The sequence below is a fragment of the Trachurus japonicus genome, chromosome 16, assembly GCF_045865225.1.
Source record: "Trachurus japonicus isolate A0001 chromosome 16, Traja_1.0".
Lineage (NCBI taxonomy): Eukaryota > Metazoa > Chordata > Actinopteri > Carangiformes > Carangidae > Trachurus > Trachurus japonicus.
The window spans coordinates 11,230,343-11,245,728 of record NC_140922.1 but is presented as its reverse complement, the minus strand read 5'-3'; the positions used below and the strand labels follow the sequence as shown (position 1 = coordinate 11,245,728).

Genomic DNA, 15,386 nt, shown 5'->3' with positions numbered 1-15,386 from the left:
GTTAATCCGAGTCCAAAATCTGCAAAGCACTAATTGTGAAGTCTCTCACATGCGTCTCCTTCCATTGGCTGAACAATTATGCACAATGTGATGTCAGCTGAGTGCATTAAGGTGCCTTATTGCTACAATGTAAATATTACATAAGAGCATAATTTATCAGTTTAGTTGAGATATTCCCCGTTTTCCTTTGCATAGCTTTTTGATTCATCAAGTGTGTGGTTATGGTATATTTCATCATGCTGACCCACTTTTATTTCATTGTATCTGACAGGGGCTGTAAATCATCTTGGAAGATATGATCTCAGGGGACTCTGCTGTCTTGACTTCACACCGGCCTTCAGTGTGAGTGCACGTGCATGTACCAAATCCCAAGTCGTCTCCTCAGAATGCGAGCCTTTATCTCTCGTTTTTCCTCATTCATTACCCTCTCCGTTTGCCACCTCTGCCTCGTCTACGCACCTCTCTTTTTTTCTGTCCACACTATATTCTATCTGGTGATTCCCTTTCACTCACTACGCTTGAATAATTGAGCAGTCGTGTAAGATGCCGTCATCACGAGCAGCAGACTCCCGAGAAGCACATTCAGGCCAGAGAAACTGATGAGGATGTTATTTGCCTGTAGCTCGGGCGTGCCCCAAATATCACACACAATGTCATGGGATACACGTGCGTCCTTGAAAATGTAGTCCTTGTATCCCTGTCTCTACTGTGTCCCCTTGTTGGTGACATCATGGTGATGGGGACCACAGATGGTGGGCAGCGCAGAGTCTTCAACCCCGGCACGCCAAGGCCCGTCATCGCTGTGAGCTTCTAGCAAGGCAGAAATTACTTTGAAATAGCTCTGATTTCCATCGCAGGGCTGCCCACTGTGCAATTTTAATGAGCATGGAGGCTGTTTTGGGACTGGTCGGCACTAAAACCCCCTGAGGACTTGGGGTGAGTAAGAGCATGTGTGTGAGTATGCAGCTCCAACCAATGTCTCTGCGTTTGTGTGCAGTTGTAAAGTCACAGTGAGGCTTCACCTCACGTGAGTTTTTTTTTTTTTTTTTTTTTTTACTGGAGTGCAGTGAATTATGGGGGAGGGGGATTTTTGGAATAAGTGAATAAGCGCCTCATTGTGTCATTCCCTTCGTTACGCAGACAGCACATGGCAACCGGACAGACACCCTTAAATCATTAACTTGTTAAAACCAATAACGGGATGTGGACCCACAATTAAAACCTACACAGCAAGGGATAAGAGGGGCACTAAGTTAATTATGTGCAATCCTATTGATGCACGAACACACATGCTCAGTTACTCCAACACATGCTTGTTGGATACTCGGAAGTGAAAACAACAGAGCCTAGTGGTGCTCACAATAACAACAAAGGATTATTGTCTCAGCCTTACACTAAATACTCCCGGTATTGTAGACATTTAAAAAAAAAAAAAAGACATAATTTTATTGGGGAACCAAAACTTTTTCAAAATGAATTTGTAGAGGGCAGAAACACCACACAGATGTGTGGAGGTAGTTGAATTATTACCAAAAAATGTGGAAAAACAACTGATGTCCTTCACGCTCCCCAAAACTGAAGGGAGGTTAGGTCTCCTCCCTGCGCCCTCCACACATCCTTTTCCCGTCCTTTTCCTCTTGCCCCTCGTTTTCATCCTCCAGAGGAGAAAAGGGGGGGAGCGGTGGAGGGCAAGGGCTTCTCTGCTAAAAACTGCATGGATACAAGGGGGGGCCGAGAGGGAGGGAGGGAGGCAGAGGGGAGGAAGGAGGGAGGGCGGTCTCTGTTGTTGTAATGTAGCACAGTCAGTGTGTCAGAGACAGGCCCATCACAGAATCAGCCAGTCAGTGTGTCAGAGCGTGTGACGGGGAGGGGCGCACGCGTGTGCATCCGTGTTTTTAACTCCGGCTATGTTTGCGTGTGTGTGTGTACATGCAGCATGGCTGATTTCATCCTGTCTGAGCTGAGAGAAATCAAACCACACCCTCCTAAAATACGCCCCGCCACTCTCTCGTGCCCATGTGCACGCTGTATCCATGGATGTGATGCTGGGGTGGAGAGAAAAAATGGGCTCAGGAAAACTGTGACGGGCATTTTATCACTGATATTTTTTCATTCTATAAACAAATATTTAATTAATCCAAGAAATAATTGTAGATCAACCAAAAATGGAAAATATTTGTTATTTGTTATAATGCTGATGTGTATTAATTAATTTTATGTTCCCCCCACAGCCCAGAATCCAGTTCAGTTATCTGTTATATAAAACAGAAATGTAACAAATCCTCAGATTTAAGCTGAAAATATAAAATCTCCTAGATATTATTTTTGCTGGATTTTGGGTTTAAATTATTTAAAAACTGCTTTCCTGATCAACAAATCAATTAATTAGTAATTCTAGACTCATATGAGACAGTTAGCCTATTTGCCAGATTTATATATAATGCATTGTGTGTTTGAGATTTCAGTAAATTTAGTTTCCTCTTCGATCATGTTGCAAGATTAAACTTTATGGTTGAATCACACCTCATCTTATGAATAGAAAATATGACTCAGGCAACATATTTATGTAGTTTCATAAAGTTTTACAGGAGCACAGTTAATGTTTGACTTTCTCCCTTTCCTTTTTATTTCACCATGCCTGGAAGCAAAGATCAGGTTGAAGCAGCCTATGTTTGACTCTTGTATTTCAGCAGCTGGAATACAACACAACCACGTCGGCCTCCTCTCTGCTGGAGATGTTTACGTGTTTACTCATTGTGATCTAACGATGAAGGCATATAAAAGCTACAGTAGTGTTTGGGCTCTGTAGTAGCAGCTGGTTAGAGGATCAGCCAGCCCCCCTACTACTGCCAGTCAGATTACCGAGGCTCTAGTCTCACACCCTGTCGCCCCTCCTTCTCGCAGCCCTCTCACCACTCGCCAACCCCCCACCCCCCACCCCCCACCCCACCTCACCCACGCACGCACACTTCAAAATGTACAGTCTCTAAATCTGCACCCCATCGAGTCTCACATCTGTTTAGTGAGACCTGCTTTCCAAAAACCAAGTCCCGCTCACATCATCGCCATCGTTTCATGGCTGGAAAAAAAAACAACAACAATCACACAAATATGAAAACGTGTGAGCACGAAACACTCCCAAAAAATGTGCACAAAAAAATACCAGCAGACAGTTCGGCTTTCAAAAATGTGTCATTTATTAAAAGAGTTCTTCCTTTTTGTATCATTATTGAAAAAAGTAGCCAGAAGAGTAATATCATGTAAAGATGGGGGTGAGAGAAAGACAAGAGTTTTAGTTTGGAAAGAAAAAGATCCTAGCGGGGTAGAGGGAGATTGAAGGAAGGAGAAGAGGGCAGGAGCAGACGAATGCAGCAGAATGGGGGAGGGGAGGGAGGGCAGGGCGAAGAGGGAGGGGGGGGGGGGACTACAGTCAGCTTTTACAATGTAAGAAGAAGAAGAAGAAGAAGAAGAAGGCAGCTAAAATAAACAGGACATATTATTTCTGACCAGTCAGCAGTGGTCGGTCGCTGCAGTAGAAAACGTACATGAAAACCAAAAAGAGGACATTAACAATGAAAAATAAGTGCAATTGGTTTTTCTGTCTTAACCACAACCGTATAAAAACAGGAGTTTGGGTGGAAGACTCCCCCCCAGCCTCTGATCTAGAGTCAGCGTCTGGAGCGTCTCGCTGTCATTTCAGGGCAGGACAGTCTGACTCTGGCTCTGTGACTGAAGGGCTGTACACACACACACCGCACTCCCAAAAAAACGTAGGCAGTAACATGGAGGCTGCCAGTGGCTCTTGTGTTCACATGTGGTGCTTTTTCAAAGGAGGTTTAGTACGTGGACACCCCACCTCCCCCTTAATGTAAATATCATATGAACCACTCATATCAATTTAAAAATACATTAGTCTAAATATTTACAATTCTTTCGCAATATAAGTAAATCCAAATCACATCACTATATCCCCCTCCGACTTTCATAAGAATATTGTGACCAGATTCCCAAATAAAGAGAGAGCCTCCTATCAAATGTCTAAATTAGAGCTGGAATTAGAATAACAGTAGCAGCAGTAGAGGGTTACATTTATATTTTGTTTTTTCTTCAAGTTTTCAAATGCACCAGCTACGAGTGCAGTTCAGTTTGTTCCTCTGTTTATCCGGACCAATATAAAAGCCCCAAAGGAGGGCTTCACTTTAATATAGTAACGTGACAGATAGTAGCCACTGCTGTTGGTGTGGTATGTAAAAGCTGAAGAGGATGTAGGCAGTTTTGGATTAACCATAGATGTCAGAATACTAGAGCTGGATGATGCCGGTTATTAAGCAGTAGATAGTTGATGAGACTGTTGGGTTTTGATGCCGTGTGTGTGACTTCAGAAGCAAGATGAAAAAAACGACTACATGTAGGCTTTTCATGATTGAATGTGTACTGGTTTGTGTGAAATACAAGCAAACAATCGAAACGCAGTATGAGTGCACTAAAAGCACCAAATGATTTTTTTTTTCCTGGTAAAAAGGCACAGTAGTCCAATAGTTCAATCGTAGGATTTCGCATCCTTGGTTTTTTGTTTCCTCGTGTTAGCAATAAAAACCACAAACAAACTGTCAACAGCATCTTCCCTATCGCTTCGAAACAAAAAAATAAAAACTGTAGGCCAAACTATGCAAGCGCACAGGAGGCGATACTCAGCTGCCCAATAAATAAATACAAACAATAAATAAAAGCAGTGTCAGATCAACACATGAATAAATTAACTGTGGGACTCCAGAGTCACATGTCCTTGAGTGGTCCTTATTTTTCCTCAGGCTGGTCTTTGTAAAAGTCTTTCTTGGATTTTGTTGTGAAGCTGATTACCAGTTGGTTTGAAGAGCAGCCGTGACCTCTGATCGCCGTGATGCCACTCCTCTCTCGATGCCGTGATCGTCGATCTGCCAGCCAAGTGCCCCGAACCGTTACTTGGATTACATTCGTGAGTTGATGACATCATGTTTTCCACAAGTGTCCAATGACTCCCAACACACCACCACATGTACAGTAAATGCTGCATTCTGTACACTGGATTTCTCACATCACTAGCTACAAGATTTTCAAATGACTTCAATGTCATTTCTTTTTTTTTGTTGGTTAAACCTCTTCAAGTCAGACACCTCAGTTCTATCTACAAGTGAATGTAAAGTTGTAAAGTCAACGTGTCGTCCTGCCGTTAAGACTGGAATCAAATTCAGCTCCGTTCTGTGTTACTCACTCTGGACAGCATCCTCACAAGAGTTACCTCATCCAATAAAACCTTGGAAGCTTTCATTCTGAACACTGACATCAGCTTTTCTATTTTCTGATTGAGCATGTCTCTCAAGTCGGATGTCTGCTGAAACAGTCGTGTCTGAATACAGTATACTGATTGTTTTCATGCTGAAGAGGAACTCGCATTTGCTCATCCAAATTCTTCAAGAGTCTCTCCTATTGGTCATTAACCTGTAAATAGCCGTTAATCTTTAGTTCTTCTCTCTTAAAAACCCACTCAACCACAACCACCTTTTGTGCCCATTTTTACTGTTGTGTGATTGTTATTATCAGTTTGTTTTGATCCGATGAAATACGCCCTGTTGTTTGAAATAACTGTTGTTGTAGCGGTGGCGTTGATGAGGGGTTGTGTGTCATCTATCGTTTGTCTTCAACATCTAAGCACCTACAGTTCTTTCCTCCCTTTAATGTTCCTATAATGACAGGCCGTCAGCCTCTTCTCTTCTTCCTCTCACAGCAGCTTTTAGCTCGGTGGTGTAACAAAGCCAGGCTGCCGGCTCTTTGCTCGTTGGATGCATCAGGTCTCTAAGGGGGCGGGGCTCACCCTGGGCAAAGGCTTAAGTGTGACATGAGGAGATTGGCTTTGACCCTGACAGGCCTCGACGGTCTCACTCTCACTCTGTTGTCCAGCAACAGGCTGGCTTTGGCACCTGGGCGACTTCTTTATGTTTTTGGAGTGCTTGTAGGTTGTGGTGGAGGAGATGGAGCTGTCCTGTGTGGCGGGGCTGCCTCTCCTGCTGGGCGGGGGGATGGCGGCGACAGGCTGGTTGTCATTGTTGCCTGATGCGGCCGTGCCCTCGTGCGAGGGGCAGGCTTTTCGCGGGGACAGGATGGGGGCGACGTGGACCCACGTCAGGCTCGGCTCAGAGCTTTGACCTGCTTTGTACTTTGATAGCTTGCCTACTTCCTCACCGTTACTGTCCTTTCCCTTTGTGTCCTCCTCATTTGGCTGGCTGATACTGGCCTCCTCGGGCGTATTTTGGCTCATTTCAGACGCCAGTGATGGAGGAGGAGGAGGAGGAGGGGGGTCGTCCCTTTCGTCTTCATCTCGCTTCACCCTCTTCTCCTCTGCTCTGACACGAGGGCACTTGGGAAGCGACGCACAAGGCGTGGGAGTGTCTGTGCCGGTCCAGCTGAGTCTGCGCTTCTGCAAAATGAGCAGGAGAGTAATTTGCAAGTGAGTATGGACGTTGTGGTGATGGCGGCGGTGGTTTGTACACAAGAAGGCTCTTTGACACACACACACACACACAGAGGAATGCGTTTGTTCTCACCTTGACAGGAATATGTGACTGATCCCTGTGCTTGTGTGGTGGGGTGGAGCCGGTGGTGTCTTGGAGGGAACGGGCAGGGGATGTGGCGACGCTGGAGGCTGCAGAGACAGGCAGAGTGGGGATCTGAGGAAACCAAAGCTTTAACATCATCTCCACCTGGAGCAGAGTGTTCAGGTACTTCTCCCTGGAAGACAAGAACATGAAAAGAGGAGATGTCAATGTCAAGTGAGGAACAGATGGCAATTCTGTCCCAGCAAAACATCTGAATGTTTATTCTGGCCTCTGTATATGAATCTAGATAAAATGTCCCTCTGAAGTTTGGTGTTCCTCTGCACTGCCTGTGAATGCTGTAACTCTACCTACCCCGAGGACTGCTCAATAAAACATGGAACAGGAGATGCGACTTGAAACAGAAGACTACCACACTGGTCCGTTCTTGTTATAACTACAATTCAATAATCAAAAAATCCAGCTAAGATCTGGTGTCTAATGATACAGAGGCAAGATGAGAATGAGGCTCAGGTTGTTGGAAACACTGAGGTGGACGGTGGGACAATGTGGGATGACAACTCACCCGATGTTGGGTCTCTGTAAAACTCCCACAATCCTCTGGATACGATCCATGGCAACGCTCTGCTGGAAACTACTCAAACCTGTCAATCAAAAAACATATTCATCCAGTCAAGACATTGATGCTCTGAAACCGACAATAAATGCACAACTATTCAGACTTTCACAGTCTCTCTCTGTCTCACACTTATAGGCGTGCACTGCACACACCACTTTCACTTGTGATATCAGTAAACTCCCGAGTGCTGATGAGTCAGCCGCAAAGACTGTCGCTTCACACATGCTGCACTTTGGACTACATCAATAGGCTGCGTCAATACAGGCTGCTGCACAGGGGAACAGGCGCTCTGCTCTGTGCAGGCCGATCGGATCGTATAAACGTGAGTTCAGCATCTACACGTTTAGCTGCCAGTCTGCACATATGCTCGTCTGGAGGCAGTGACGTAGTGTAAGGGCTGCTTACCGCGGTCGAATCGGCCCCTCTTCAGTCCATTCAGCAGCTCCAGAAGGGGCCTGACAAAACCCTGCAGCTCAGCACACTGACAGGAAGAGGAAGAGAAGACAGATTACTACTGAGTTTGGGTTAGGACTTGCTGTCTGAGTCAGTCTGCTGGGCTCGTCTCAGCACACACACAAACACGCTGCTCTGTCATCCCCTGTCCCGTACCTTTTGAGCAAACAGCAGATCTCCCTCTGATTTTGGGATCGCTTTCGTAAGGTCCGTCTCATCCAGGCCGATGTGAGCCGCCTTGCCGCCTCTCTGCAGCCTGTACGACTCCTCCTCTTCCTCTTTGTCTGTGAAGCCGTCACACGTCCACTGGGACCCGGGACTTTCCGATCCCCCGTCCCCATTGGCTGAGGGTCCGCTGGCCTCGCCGATGATCACGGAGGACGAGCCGTCTGTCAGGAAGACATCCGTGTCGTCCTCTGCCTGCTCCGAGTCGCTGAACAAGAGGCTGTCGCTGGAGCTCAGGGAGTCGAAGGAGGGCTGGGAGGAAGTGCTGCCCTGGGACTGCATCGCTGTTGGGGAAGCAGCACCAGTGGGGGGGTTAGGGTTATTATGACAGTTGACTTAGCTTAGAAAGGCACGCACACAAAAACAGCTTGACTGACACAAGAAACAAGAACGTTTTTAACTCTTAGAGACGGGCCATGTGAATTCAAGCAAGAAGCAAAAGGCAAATAAACAAAAAATCACTGTGAAAGAACTGCTTTCCATTTGGCAAAGCTCATTTTTTAGCCCATCTCTCTCCCAAAAATAATAACCCCAATTACTCAAAATGGTGGGTATACCAGTGCCCTACTTTAACATGGTGCAGAAGGGGACTGGGGCTAGGCAGTAGGCACACAATGGTAGTGCATGTCTGGCTCCCATTGAGGAGATTGGAGACTGGAGAGGAGAGTAAAATGTGAGGGGGATGGGAGATTGTAGAGTAGTGAAATCAGAATAGGCAGTCTCTCTCTCTCTCTCTCTCTCTCTCCCCCACTGCCTCCGGTGCTCTCTCTAGCCCCTCCTCTCTGTCTCGGGCTTGCTCTCCATCCCCCCTTGGAGTCACACACACACATACAGACACACAAACCTCTCTCTTTCCTCTCCGGCTGCATTTCTGTATGCCTCTCATCTCTCTCTGCTCTGCCTTCAGCTCATCCTGTTCGTTATGCGCACGCACACACACACACACACACACACACACACACACACACACACACACACAGTCACTCACACACACACACAGAGCTCCTCTTCCTTTCCTCTTCCACAGACCAGACCAGCCCATCTCCTCCTCCTCCTCTTCCTCTCTTACTCACATTTTACATTCTGTATCTCTGCCCATGTGCCTTTCTCTCACCTCTCCTCTTCCTTTCCTTCTCTCTCTCTCTCTGTAATCTCTGAGTGCCTGCTGGTCTCTGATCCCACCAACACAGCAGGGGAAAATTAGAGGGGTCAGAGGAATACTCTCAGCCGCTACACACACCAACACAGCTTTTTATCAATGTGACAAAAATATAGTCAAACACACTCACAAAGAGGAGTGATGCTGATTTTTTTTTTTTTAGGAGTGTGCCCACACAGAGACAAAAACAACAAAAATCACTCAGAGTCCACACTTTGCCTCTATTTCAGGAGCACAGAAATTTTTAACCAACCCTGTTTAGCGTTTCCAACAGACATATGCCTTGCCATTCACATTTTATATTTATCTGATGGCTGGCTGCTCCCTCCTTAAAATCATATTTTAAAAACGTTTTTCATGAGTCAACTAAAAACAAATAGAGGGACAAAATTATAATTCAATTTAGTCCTCAATCCTTTTTCTTTTCTTTTCTTTTTTTCCTTCCCTCTAACGCCCCCTCCCTGGTCTGGTCCACAGCCGGGATGGGGACGGGGTGGGGTGGGGTGGGATGGTGCATGTGTCGGTAACAGCCTGCACAGGTAGGCATGGACCATGAGGCTGCGTCTCAGGTGCTGGCTGCCTGTGTGTGTGTGTGTGTGTGTGTGTGTGTGTGTGTGTGTGTGTGTGTGTGTGTGTGTGTGTGTGTGTGTGTGTGTGTGTGTGTGTGTGTGTGTGTGTGTGTGTCTAGTGTCTGCGCACCAGGGTGAACCGACCACCACAACAGGAACTATAACTACACTACACACCGCACAGTTTCATACAAAACGTCCTGTACATTTACAACCAAGATAACACCATTTAAAACATCTGAAATCAATCTGGGTGACATGGCAACAAAGCGAATAACGTTATCAAACATAGGCTACGCTTGCGATATGGTTTCTTATTGTGTTGTTAAGACGATATTAAAGTCCTGCGGATAGCACAGTGTTACACAACAATTGATAATTAATTATATTTTTAAAAAAAATGGTTGTCAACAAGCTACGGTAAATAGGTTTATCAATAAATTATAGCACACAGTCGGAGAGAGAGGATATGGGGGTACAGGAAATTCCTTTAGGCTGCACTACGAACTTCGGGAAACGTGAGCGAGAAAACAAAAACACACTCACCCTCGGTAACGTGGGCTTACAAAAAATACAAAAAACAAAAACCACAGCGGCTGCCACAAACGAGCGTTATTATCGGCTCTCTTCTCCCCGACTTTGTAACGGCAGGTCCGTCAGTTGTGGGTCCGTCGCTGGAGCTGCATCGGGGCGCCCAGCCTCACTCTCGTCGCTCCGCCCGGCCGCCGCTCATCGGTGTGTCTTTGCTCGCTCTTTCTCTCGTCACTTTACGAGCGTCAACATGTGCGCGGATCCACGTGCCCACGTTTTGCGCGCATTCTATTGGCTGCCGGCCCGGCGGCGGCGCACGCCATTGGTCGACCCATTCAGCCAGTGATTGCTTTACTCGTCGCTGATTGGTCGGCGGCCCCGGCACTCACGGTCCAGCCCACTCATGTGTAGCTCGTGTGTATGGTGTGGGCAGAGCTGCAGCTACTACCGCGAGCGGGGTGTAAACACATGCACGCACTACACGCACGGCGTCAGCCGGCACGAGATACGCACTATATGTCCTATGCATCTGATGTACACAGTATTGATGACCCCGCCCCCTCACACTCACACCTAAAACACAAAACCACGCGCACGGTGTGAACGCACCACAATATTAAAAAATCTTATGCAACCAAGCTCCGATCACACTGATTTAGTTGGATCGAACAGATGCAGAACCAAGAAGCAGCAGAAAAATGTTGATGACTCCACCTCCTTCAAATAAATAAGATATTTTTCTGTATTATTGGTTGTTGGGTTGTATCATTATTAAACAATGATAAATATAGGCCTACACTATAGCTCCCACTTCCTTCTTTTCACTTAAAGCTCCATAGGAATAAAGTCAGTCATCAGTAGATTTATGTTGTAGACACTGCAGGAGAAAATATCAATAAGACATGACATTTCTGACAGCAACGGGAGCAGTAACAGAAATATATCATTTTAAGTGGCTGAGGTTATGCAACATTACCTGGAATAGACCATCCTTTTTTCCCCCAAACACAACTTGTCAACCCTTTCTGAGATAGCCTATCTTAGATAATATAGCCTACCTATTTTTTTTTTGAATAAAAATGTATTATTATTATTATTATTATTATTATTGTTATATTTTTCATTTCATTTCTTTATTTATTGAATTGGGACAGTGCACATTCATCAACACTGACGCATTAAGCATTAGTGTAAATGTGCCGGACTTAGCACAACTGCTAAATTTCAGCCGCAGTCCCAAGGCAGGTTTCTAAAAAACATAAACACAGAAGACTTTAAAACCTTGTGATGACAAGTCATACAGTGGACAATTACAAGACAGAACACAGACAGACGATATCAAGGCAAAACAGACGCAGACATACAAAATAAGAACAGACAATTTTAACCCACAGTTAAAGAACGATATACCATACATGCCCAGGAACAGACATCAGATTAAACAGTATATGAGTACATGTCTGATTTGTTTTTAACCAATGTTTGAGATTTTTTTTTAAAGAGTAAGTTGTCACAGTTTCTGATGTGTGGTGGTAACTTGTTCCAGTACTGAGTTCCTCTTACAGAATGTTTGTAATTTACTTCCAGCTTTGCCATGGGAGATGTGGATTTTCTGTATTCCCAGTTGTCTTGTACGCTTACCTGACAAACAGACTTTGCGACGGAGAGATTTAACATCACACATCCTCTAACATGGAGTCTAATTCTAAAAAAGAGAAGAAAAAAAGGATTGTCATTGTTCTCATAGCACAATTGGAAAACAAAACTCAAAAATAAGACGTAAATGTGAAAAGAATGCCCTATGTCATGTTTAATTTCATTTTATTTAAAAAAGAGATCATGTTTTTTCAAATGTCACTGGGGCTCTATTGTTAAATTGACATCACATCAATAACATATTAAGTGACATAGAGAGCAAAAAGTGGCAGCTTTGTTTCTACGTTCGTGATTTATGGTATGGAAACAGCCACCCTACCCCCTCTGCTTTAGGTTACTACATACTACATAGTGAACCCAATGACCCTCCTCTTGAAACATGTAGTGCAGTGTAGCAGTATGTATAGACCACACAAACACACAAACACACACACACAGAGCTCATCTGTTCTCTACTTATCAGATGTATTGGTATTCCCCCCACCCCATAAGACTTTAATTGCAGGTCAGTTATTATGGTGGATTTTACTGGTATTTTTAGATGTGAAATGCCAGGTTGAAGCAAGAGGAGTGGTGGGTGCCTTTAAGCGCCTTGCATGTCAGGGAGGAAGGGGCTTCCCTTCCCCCTCTATACATACAACATACACATGAACCCACTGACCCTCTCCTCAACACGCACACAGCAAGCTGTGTCCTTGTGTGATTGACAATACCTGTCTTCAGGCATTGTTACTATGTCCAACCAGTCAGTAACCTCAACACCAGCCGAGAAACCACCCTCTTCAGTTGTCCAAACACAACAATGTTTAACCTTTGGTAATAGTAAACCCAGGGAAAAGGTTCCTGTTTGTGTACATACGTAACAGAGACGAGGTCAACAGAAAAAAGCTTTCCATCCCCAACAGCATTCCTCTGCAGCACATGAACCCGTTGAACCTCCTCTGAGTTCATGAGCGCTGAAGACCACCCCCATCATTTCCATCTCCCATCTCCCATCCCCCTAAGTCCCAACCCCCCACCTGATGTGTGTGTGTGTGTGTGTGTGTGTGTGTTTTTCTCTCCATCGCCTTCACATCATTGCCCCTTGTATTGACATGCTTGAGAATTCAATAGGAATGACCATGTTAAGCCTAAGCCTAGGGATGGTGCTGCAGTCGATGAAGTGGGTCAAAGTGCAGTGCGTTCAATGGGACCCTAATATGACAAACAGAGCCTTGCTCTTATAGGTTACTGAGGATAGAAATGGAGTAATGCACATCTGGAATAAAATATTACATTGCCTTTGAAGTTACGATGCAATATAAAAGATTTGTCGATCAATAGATTGGAGATGGGCTCATATCCTCAAATGACACGCTGACCAGTGCTGCAGAGTGCTGTGGTTTATATAGTGGACAGGGCTGAGTGAGATCAATGGGGGAATACACAGTTATACTGACTATCGTAATGTTAATACGCATTGAAGAGCTGCTCATTGTGAAAGTGTGCAGGCATTGAGGTAGTGAAAGCACTCGGGAGTTTCTGTAAGGCCATAAGCAGGTGTGGTGAGGGCTAGACACCACAACAGATATCTGATCTGCCTGAGGGAAGACAGAGGCCTAAAGAGAGACTAAACTGTAAACTGTGTCCTGACTCTCATTGCAGAGGCCCAGCAACATATCACGTTTCACCTGGAAACCAGGACAGCTGGGAAACAATTACACACTGCTGCTGCTGGTGCTGGTGGTGCTGCTGCTGCTGCTGCTGCGTCCTCTCTGCACTGCACCTGTCTGCCAGCCAGCCCGTTTGTCTGTCTGTCTGTCTGTCTGCAGCCTCCTCTACTTTAGAGGAGGTGGATTAGCTGGGTCAGTTATCACATATCATGGTCGATCAATTGTATCAAAGGAACAAGATGGAACTGTTATGTGTGTAACTGCCTCTGTGCCTGGACAGTGCAGTTCATATTTCAGGCCATGATGAGAAGCACTAAATGTGGTTCGAGACATCATGGCACAAAGCGATCACACAATTATTGATCAGTATCTCCCTGTCAGTCAGGATGGGTTCTGCATTGGCATTGGTAGAACAGCACTTTCATAACAGTCTCTCATCAAAACGTATGGATGTAACTCAGCTGTGCATCCATAGCTACGTAATCCGACAGTAAAAGAACACATGTGAGTTGGAAATAATAATACCCTAATTAAAAACCATTGACGTGTAGGTCTGAGAACCAGTCCAACTCCATCCCTCCGTCGAGCCTGCGACGTCTCTCCCTGCTCACATTTGTGCAGCGGAGACATGTGTTCAACAGTATAAACAGTGGGATCTTCACATGTCGGAGAGACGGTCCGTTGGTAAGATTTGTGAATGAAATCAACCGACACGCCCCCCGGGTGGACGTAGCCAATGGCGTGCGACGACGCTCTAGCCACGCCCGTATATGGAACGCCGAGCAACCAATGGGAAGCCGACGACAGTTACTGCTGTTGCATAATTTGGCTGAAGCGCTTCACGTTTGAGCGGAGCGGTGCACAGTGTGAAAGGATGGAGCAGCAGGCGCCTGCGCACACGCTCAAACACACACACACACACACACACACACACACACACACACACACACACACACACACACACACACACACACACACACACACACACACACACACACACACAGGGAGATGGTGGAGGTAATAAAAGTAAGTTCCTGTGAGAACTATTCAATGCCAGTGTAACAAATCACTGTTATACCCAGAGAGCAGAGCAGTTATTAGTGCACGGGACTGATCGAAAGCTTCCTAAGCGATGTGATGACAATTAACATCCATACAGAGACGGTGGTGAACAGGCGTTGCTGAGCCCTGAAATATAACGGCTTTTTTTTTTTTTTCAAAATCACAAACACAATTTTAATCGATGTTTTTATTTGATAAAGCAAGAGATAACTGATCAGAACAGGAAAGTTATAATCAATATTTACTGGATAGGTAATGGACTATGGTTATTACATTGATTAACGATCTGGATAGACAATAGTGGTTGTGACTCTTCCGGACCAGCCATGATGTAACCTTTGCAGTTATATTTTAATGTTTTAAATTTATCCTTGACTTCACAATGTGATGTAATCCAGATCAAAAGACTCTTGATTTTAAAGGGAACTCCACCCTGAAAACACAATTTAGATGTATTTGATGTATATCTTATTCCAGTGATTGAGTAAAACAAAAGGTTTCAAATTATAGCCTCTATTATTAACCTGAGCATCAGAATTTCAGTGGTAGTTTTTCCATTGATGATGGAAATACCAATGGACTCACACAGGCTCACAAACCAATCATGACAATGTATGATGAGTGGCACAATGTAAATTGTGTTTTAGGGTGGATTTTCCATTCAAAGACTCAGCAGCATGTCACGTGGAGAGGGCTCCCTCTTGTGTCCAAAACGCAACAAGTCAATAAAGTTTAGGTAACAGGACAGTAAGTACAGATGTAATAACCCTTGTAATAGACACAGAGGCTACTGGAAATTATAAACATGCATTTAAACATACATTATTCACAGCCAGTCTTTGTTCAGGATACAACAAACAAACAAACAGC

At 45.0% G+C, this 15,386-nt stretch overlaps 1 protein-coding gene across 1 annotated transcript; it reads right to left on the bottom strand.

The window, feature by feature from the left end:
* Positions 1–3,173: 3,173 nt before the first annotated feature.
* Positions 3,174–10,386, bottom strand: LOC146971819 (uncharacterized). Its single transcript, XM_085801337.1, has 6 exons — positions 10,162–10,386; positions 7,819–8,171; positions 7,615–7,690; positions 7,156–7,234; positions 6,582–6,765; positions 3,174–6,454 (listed from the first exon to the last, which is right to left on the bottom strand). Exons 2-6 carry the CDS (start codon positions 8,167–8,169, stop codon positions 5,825–5,827), a joined length of 1,320 nt encoding a protein of 439 aa, XP_085657463.1. The 5' UTR covers positions 8,170–8,171; positions 10,162–10,386; the 3' UTR covers positions 3,174–5,824.
* Positions 10,387–15,386: the final 5,000 nt, after the last annotated feature.